A 9,077-nucleotide genomic window follows, 5' to 3' on the forward strand; every position below is an offset into this window, starting at 1 on the left:
CTCTCTCACACTCACACTCACACTCACACAGACACACACACACACCCTCCAGGGTAAGCGGAAATTGTTTTTTTTATAAGCGCAGAAAGGCCCTTTGTAAACAATACATATATCTGAGATCTCAGACGCTCTTTCATGAAAGTGAAGCGGCTCTTTGTGAACGTGTTTTTCTTTGCGCCGAGGGCACAAGGGCGGCAGTCTTCCTCCGTCGCGCGCAGCTCGCAGGCAGAGGAGGCTGTGTTGACAAGCAGGGTTTACTCATGGAAAAAGCCTACAATGCACACTCTGTTCAGAGACTGACTTTGGATGCTAGTCAGCGCAGAACAAAGCCGGCTCAGTCCGGCGGCCCCTGTGTGGCTTTTTTTGGGGTAAGCCCTCTGGTTTAACATCGATTTTTGGTATATTTCATGTGAAGAGAAACAATGAGCTCAGCTCCAGAACTGGGTGAGACTTCAGCACAACATCAGAGGGAAAGGTTGCAACAAATAGGTTGCAAATGCCATTTTGTACTTCAACGTGTGAAGTACAATTCAATGCTTTATTATTTTTCAATGCTTTTCAATGCTTTTTCTGTTCTCTCGCAAATGTTTTGTGGTCCTCGCAAATTCTTCCCCAAGAAACTTTGGATTTGCTTGCAAAACTTTTGAGTTCTTTGCGAGCAAACGCAAAGTTTTTCAGGGGAACGCAAAGGTTTTGCGAGAGTATTATATTTTTTCTCCCATCTCTTATTTTTTCCATCACCGTAAAATATAATTCATTGCTTTTTACCCATTCTCTCACGAATTCTTTTCCCACTAAATTTTGCATTTGCTTTCTCTATGGAACGCAAAGTTTCTCAAAAGAACACCAAACTTTTGTGAGAGAATGAAATCCCTTTAAGAGCAAATATTTCAGTTATTTCACCCTCGACTGCAGTCCAATGATAAGTGCACAGTTTCTGTAATAAAATATAATCAACAGCTCACATGTGGCGTGTTTATAAACGCAGGACCAGAGAATCTCTTCACATGATAAGCCTGTCTGTCTGCCTTCAGATATGGATTTATGGAGATAAAGCAAACATTATATTGACTCCTATTTGTAATATATATTACATATTGACACTTTGTAATATTTTCAATGATTGATGTCCGCCACAATATATGTCTTTGAATTCTATTCATACAGAGGCTTTAAAAAAAAAAAAAAAAAAAAAAAAAAAAAAAACAGAGGAAAAGCTGTGGTGAAAAAATGTAGGATTGGTAGAAAATATATTTACCTAAACATATTTTTAAACAAAAATATATAGAGGGAAAAATATAATTTTAAATGCTTTAAAAATATCTATATATTTATATTTTTAAAATATATTTTTGAAACCGAAATATATGGAGGGCAAAATATATATATTAAATGTATATTAAAAGTATATTTTTAAAACATATTTTTAGAAATATACAAAACAATAGGTAGAAAATATATTTATGGAAATATATATATTTTGGCCATTTTTGCATATTTTCAAATATATCTGAAATGTATAAATATTTTATTTATTTATTAATTAAATATATTTTTTTTCTGTCTCTCAGATATGCTGTATGGGGCATTTCTGACTGAGAACACATGCGAATCTCCTTTAGTCAAGGGGAAAACCAGATACCTGATCACATGTGCGCCGTATGTGGCGGAAACCTGGTTTTCAGGGACGAGTCTGTTATATAAGCTACACACTTGTGTGTTGATAACAAACAGACACTCACATCCCACTCAGACACTCGCGCAAACAAGCTAATGATCAACAGATGTGCGCTTGAGTAATCGCACACAAGCGGCGCTCAGTGTTTGGCTGCTGAAGGGGCGTCACTGAACGCAAGGAGAAAAACGCTGAGAAACCCAGTTTACTGTATCGCTGGAATGAGTCGCAGATCTGTCTCGGGTTTGAAGTCTCTTCAGCTCACCGAGGCTGCTTTTATTTGATCAAAAATACAGCAAAAATGTGAAATATTATTATAATTTAAAACAGCTGTTTTCTATGTGAATATCTGTTAAACTGTAATTTATTCCTGTGATGCGCAGCTGTATTTTCAGCATCATTACTCCAGTCTTCAGTGTCACATGATCTTCAGAAATCATTCTAATATGCTGATTTGCTGCTCAAGAAACATTTCTGATTATTATCAATGTTGAAAACATTAATATTTTTGTGGAAACTGTGATGCATTTTATTTTTCAGGATTCACAGATGAATAGAAAGTTCAAAAGAACAGCATTTATTTGAAATAGACATCTTCTGTAACATTATACATGTCTTTACTGTCACTTTTGATCAATTTAATGCATACATTATGAAAAAAAGTATTTATTTAATAATTTTTTTTTTTTTAAATCACAAATTTGTTGATGGTAGTGTATGTCTGGGTGAGAGGGATTATTAGATGGATTAAGTTTATAGTGCATTATAGTGATTTTACCACGGTAAAAGTTTACATCAGGTAAAATCATAGTAAAATTACCCACAGTGGCTTTATTGCTTCAATAAAATAGTGCCAACAGCAACATAAAATTACAATTATTCATAATATTAATTGTTGCTTTGCAGAAAAGTTGCACAGAATTCAAAGATCCATCAATCTTCTGCCATTTGCATTTGTTTGTTTCTTAAATATTCTTAATCCAGAGTTTCCCATAAGAAATGCTATCTGAGATTATTCATAATCAGAATAAACTATTCTTCCAGTAGATATTCCAGTTCATCAGGTTTATGCTTGCATTGTTACTCAAAATAAAATACAAAATAACTGAAAAAATTTTATTTATTTTTTTTTTAATTCAGCTACATTCAGAAACATTTCTCATTTTAATCTAGTTTGGCTTCATCTACTAAAATAACTAAAACTGAAATAAACATTAATAAAAATTACATAGACATCTTTAAAAAAAAAACGAATCAAAATGACAAAAACCCCAAAATTACTAAAACTTTAACAAAAATGTAAAATATAATATATTATAATAAAAACGAATTCAAACTACTAATAAAAAACTATAGTAGTATCTCACTGATAGTAAAATAACTGCAACAAAATTACAACAGTCAGTACAGTGCCTTTTATAACTTAAAAATAATGTAAATTTATATTATAATATCATGCTTTAATCATGCTTTTGCTGATGATTCACGCTCATCTTCAAAGGCGAGATCCTGATGTGTAACAAATTTAACTTATTTTAATTAATTAAAACGTAGTGGGAGCATTGTTTTGAAATGTTTCTAAAATGTTGAAAAGTCCAGTTTTGATTAGAACGTTATTTAAAGGTTACAAAAAAGTTTCTTAGAACATTCTACGAACTTCATTTCCACCCAAAATAGAACGTTATTAGAGCGTTTATTTTCAATATTCTAAGAACATTAAAATGCCCAGTTTTCTTGTCGTGATTAGAACGTTATTTAAAGGTTACAGAAACGTTTTTTAGAACATCCATCGAGTACAAATGACATCATAAGAACATTCCATAAACGCTACTTTAAGAACGTTTTGTCCTAACGTTAATATAACTTTTAACAAACGTTAGTGAAAGTTGTGAGAACATTCCCTGTTAGCTGCGTGCACATGTTTGGAAACCTTCATCTACAGTGGAGACCAAAATTAGAGAACAATCTATAAATACTTGTTTTTGAAAAAATATTATTAATCTTCATCGCTTAAAATCTGAAGTTATATTAGCTGTGGGTATGCCACTGTTATACTAACATGTTGAACTGATGAGCAATTTCAGCTGCAGTGCTGAACCGATTCCCCATTGAGAGTCTCTGCATTATCCTCTCGTGCATTTGTCTTAAGTGGACGACCAGCGTCTTTAGGGGACTTGAATGAATTAGAGTCATTGCAAAGCTGCAATATTCAAGAAATCACAGATTTGGAACGACCAGTTTCTGAAAGTGTCGTCCCTTTGGCCTTCATCTGGACCGCCTCCTGTCGCAGGGTTTCAGTCACTTTAGAGCAACCCGCCATCTTTCAATCTCAGTGAAAATTAAAGGAATGCTGCCAGTTAAATAGGGTTTGAAATATAATTAATGAAATTAGCACCAGATGCCTGATTAACAGCAATAACTGGGAGGTATCTGTAAGTGTTCTCTAATTTTGATCAGAGTTCTTTTTCAAATATCTCATTTACTGTGCTTCAGAATACAATTGATTTATGAAATATGCTTAAAAAACTGCCCGTCTACTCCTGTTAGGATAACTCCAAATAGGACTAAACAGTGACCTTGAAATTTAGGAAATTGTAGGTTGTTCTCTAATTTTGATCTGCACTGTATATCAGATGCGTTTCAAGTGTCCTGTTCAGTGTGAATGTGTTGGAAACGCTGCGTTACCTGCGGCTCGCTGGCACTGACTGCGGTTGGCGTACGTGAAGTGATCGTCGCAGCTCTGAGACGAACAAACACAGCCGTCGGCCGTCAGATTACAGCCAGAAAACACACACGCCGGGTTCACGGGACCCACAAGCCTGTGTCTGTGTTCGTGACGGAGAGAACCTGAGAAATACAGAGAGTTACAGGTCAAACACAGGCTAGTGATGATTAACAGACCATGATTAATGCAGCATATAAATCACAACTTGGACGCATTTCTGGTTCAATGAATTTAAATACATTTAGGTTCAAATAACTTTATGCTGAACATAAACGATGTAACACGATAGTTTACGTAAAGATATATCATGCATAAACCTGTTAAAACACGTCCCAGAAGAGCTGCGCACATGTCTATTTTGGGACGTGTTCTAATCTGAACGCAATGAAAAGAAAGGCAATAAAAAGATTATTGTGCCGATACTAATAAAATCTATATGTTCAATGTGTTAAATAATGTTCTTAAGTCTTTCTTTCCTGTGACGGATCGGTTCAGAGTTTATGCTGATTTAAATGCCAGATACTGTTTATTGTGTAACCAAAATACTAATTATAATTAGAAAAAAAGATGTATACATAATGAGGGGCTTTTAATCATAAACAAGCTTGAAATACACCGGGACTCTTATTTTGAAATGTTTATCTTTACTACTTCCGACTGCTCGTTTTAAAAGAGGAGGGAAATATGGGAACAAAAACATCAATAATGACCAAAATAAAAAAAAAGATTGTATGCATAATGGGGACTTTTAATCATAAAGAAGCTTAAAATACCCCTGGACTATTATTTTGAAATGTCTGTGCTTTATTAACTTTAGCTTCTGACTGTTCTTTCAAAAAGATGAGAGAAATATGGGAACCAAAACATCGATAATAACCAAAAAATAAATAAATACATCAAATTTTAAAAATATTTTATGCATAATGAGGCACTTTTAATCGTAAACATTACTAAATTATACAGGGACTCTTACTTTGAAATATCTATACTTTACTACTTCCAGTTGCTCGTTCAAAAATATCAGACAAATATGGGAACCAAAATACCAATAAAAATGCATAATGAGGGACTTTTAATCATTAACAAGCCCGAAATACAGTAGGACTCTTATTTTGAAATGTCTATGCTTTACTACTTAAGCTACTCATTCAAAAAGATGAGACACATAAAATATGCATCTTACAACCATCTAAAACATATTATAATATAAAAACCATAAAGTAAACTGTAAATTCATCAAAGGTGCATCAATAAGCAATCATTAGACATAAATGTGCAGGATTCACTGACTGCGAACTGCTCTAAAAACACACAACAGCGCCATGCTTTGACTTTGAAACGTGCAGTGTTCACATTTATTTAATAGAATCATAGCTTTTTGAAGTTTAATATTCACATATCCATATCACAATGCTGTTTTTCCATCCCCAAATTTACCCATATGGCAAAAAATATTTTTTTTCTGGCCAAAATATATTTTAAATATATGCTAAATATATATTGTAAACAATGAAGCTCAATGAAATATATTTTAAAAAATTGAAAATATATTTAGTTGCAACCTTCATATACCAAAATATATTTAAAAAGCCTACATTTAGACTTCATAATTTATTTTTATTCAAACGTGTTATATGCTCACACGTGTTACAGTTTTTCTTCAAATGTGATGTATGGAGGGCAACATTTATTTTTAAATGCTTTTTTAAAAAATTAAATTTATATTTTTTAAATATATTTTCAAAAATATCCAAAAAATATATATTGGTAGAAAATATATATGCATGTAAATTTATAATATTTTAGCAAATTTGCTTGGCCATTTTTTGTATATTTTAACTTTTGTTATACTATTTAAGACTCGTTATGGCCTTGAATTTGATCAAACCCACAAAGGACCCATGGAAGCCCTGTTATTTGGAGGGTGACATACGCACCTGTTTTCCCAGCATGCACGCATGCGTCTCTGTTGGGAAAGCTGTAGGTCTGGATGCACGAGTGTTTGGATTCACACACACACTCTCCATCCACGCTCTCACAGCCGCTCACCAGCGGGCAATGCTCATCTGCATCCGTCGCGTCGGGTACCGCTGCGGAGAAGAAGACAGCGTTACCATGGTAACCAGACTCGTTTGTCAGGGACGTTTTGTCTCCGTCTCGGCTGTCGCTGAGATTTGTTTGCTTTCGTTCCACAGAATGGCGCCAAACAGAGACGCTTTAACATTGTTGTGCCTGGAAAGATCTCTCAATTGTTTCTCCTAGACAGCAGTGAGATGAAGAGAAAGCGGAGACTTTCGCCTGTTGTTCTCAGATTTACCTTTATTTAAAAGCTTCACATCTAATATAGGTCAAGTATTCAAACATCACTATTATTACTGCTCATAGTTACAAATAGTTAATAAATATTAGATGAAAAACAATGAATAAAAATTAGAAACTTTGCCTTGGCAAATAACTGAAATAAAATAAGTTGAAGTACTAAAATAACTACAAATAAACTGGAATAAAAAATAAATTAAAGCTAAATAGAAATAATTTTTAAAAAGCACAATTTAAATTAAAATAAAAACTGAAAACATAAAAAAGCGAATTTAGAAATATTAAAAAATACTATCATAGTATATGAATAATGTTAAAATAACACCTTCGTAAACTATACATGTAATAACATTCTTTTTTTTATATATATTTTCTGTTTTCACTTTATTTGTAGTAAAATTTTAAGCAATTTTATTGTGTGTTTTTGTCAGTTATTTAAATATTCATTTATTGGTTTTAGTTGATAGTTTTAGTTATTTTAGTACTTCAAGTAAAACTAAACGAAAATTAGAAATGTTGCCGTGGCAACTAGCTAAAATAAAATAAATTTAAGCTGAAGTACTAACATTTCTAAAACTAAACGGAAATAAAACAATTATTTTAATAATAAATTAAAGCTAAATAGAAATAATTTCAAAAAGCACATGAAAATATTACTAAAACTTAAACTAAAATTAAAATAAAAACTGTAAATATAAAAATAAAAGCTAATTCAAAATATTAATAAATACTATAATAGTATATAAATAATACTAAAAGAACACTAGTAGGTACTAAACTTAACAGTTAACTTAACTTTTGTTAATATTTTGTTTTAGACTTTTTTATTTTTCTGTTTTCACTTTAATTTTAGTTTTAGTAATTTTATTGAGTGATTTTTGAGTGTTTTTTATTTATTTTTTAATATGTCTATTAGTGGTCGACCGATATATCGGCCGATATCTGCCATTTTTCAAATATCGGCATCGACCGATAAGTTTTTCTGTTTGGCCGATGTGTTCGAGGCGGGACTTTTATTTTGACAGCGCGTCAGACTTTTAGGGTGCTTTCACACCTGTAGATCGATAGCTTTGTTCCGAAACAGGGATTAAAATGATTACAATGTTGCTTTTTATTCTTGGTGCGGTTCGCTTTCACATGGCAAAGTTTCTAAACGAACCAAATTTGTTAATACAAGTCACGCGCGAGTAAACTGTTGTCCTCATTGGTCAAAGTTCCGCGGTTTATTTTCCTGGATTCCGCTTATTTGTCACGGCTGTCATCCGTCAGGATGGAACGACAACAGCTTCGCGGGCTTATTGTTTTTTTTTTTTTTTTTCGTTATATTAATTTATATCATTTTGAGCAGGTGTTCAGGATTCATCGGGAAAATATTTTTCAAATGCACCTACTAAGAAGAAGAGCAATAAAACGGCATTATGAAATTAAAAAGTGCACTTTTTTATTTTGAATGGCGAAGACGTGCTCACCCACAGACATTCACAGCTTCATTATGAAGTATTAGCAAAACAACAAAGCTAATGCTTTTCACGGAACTTACGTAATTACCTAATAAACATTGTGATATAGCCAGGTTCATTGGTCCGTTAGATCGGATTGCTTTCTCACAACAACCGAACCGCTCCAGAGTTCGTTTTCAATCAAGCCGAGACCACCTCGTTCATTCTCCCTCTTGTTCGCTGTTGTCATTCAGTTCTGTCTAATATGGATAGAAGTCTATCTAATAATCAGATAGAACTGTTAAACAAAGGAATTAAAATGTATACAAAAAAGTATTATAACGATTGCTTTAAATTATTAAAGGCTAAGTATAATACTTTCTCGTTTGCCGTCAGCATTCCGCAAATACGCATTTATATAATTTAAACAAATCTCTGAATGACTAATGAACATTTAATTTCACAAACCTTGCAGACTTAGTCGAATCTAGTTGAGATCTTGTGAAGTGTGCACACGCGCGAGTAAACTGTTGTCCTCATTGGTCAAAGTTCCGCGGTTTATTTTCCTGGATTCCGCTTATTTGTCACGGCTGTCATCCGTCAGGATGGAACGACAACAGCTTCGCGGGCTGTTTTGTTGTTTTTTGCAGCTGTCCTTATATTAATTTATCATTTTGAGCAGGAGTTCAGGATTCATCGGGAAAATATTTTTCAAATGCACCTACTAAGAAGAAGAGCAATAAAACGGCATTATGAAATTAAAAAGTGCACTTTTTTATTTTGAATGGCGAAGACGTGCTCACCCACAGACATTCACAGGTTCATTTTGAAGTATTAGCAAAACAACAAAGCTAATGCTTTTCATGGAACTTACGTAATTACCCATTATACATTGTGATATAGCCTGGTTCGTTGGTCC

At 33.2% G+C, this 9,077-nt stretch overlaps 1 protein-coding gene across 2 annotated transcripts in view; it reads right to left on the bottom strand.

Moving 5' to 3' along the window:
- The window catches only part of LOC107678782 (cysteine-rich motor neuron 1 protein-like), a 65,379-nt gene that overhangs the window by 47,871 nt on the left and 8,431 nt on the right, over positions 1-9,077 (bottom strand). For both annotated transcript variants that reach the window (XM_016474174.1, XM_016474175.1), the window contains exons 2-3: positions 6,338-6,490; positions 4,361-4,522 (exon numbers count right to left, since the gene is read on the bottom strand). In XM_016474174.1, coding sequence (XP_016329660.1) covers positions 4,361-4,522; positions 6,338-6,490 — 315 coding nt within the window. The remainder of the gene's footprint in view (positions 1-4,360; positions 4,523-6,337; positions 6,491-9,077) is intronic.

Source organism: Sinocyclocheilus anshuiensis, unplaced genomic scaffold (genome assembly GCF_001515605.1).
Source record: "Sinocyclocheilus anshuiensis isolate Anshui unplaced genomic scaffold, SAMN03320099.WGS_v1.1 scaffold208, whole genome shotgun sequence".
Classification (NCBI taxonomy): domain Eukaryota; kingdom Metazoa; phylum Chordata; class Actinopteri; order Cypriniformes; family Cyprinidae; genus Sinocyclocheilus; species Sinocyclocheilus anshuiensis.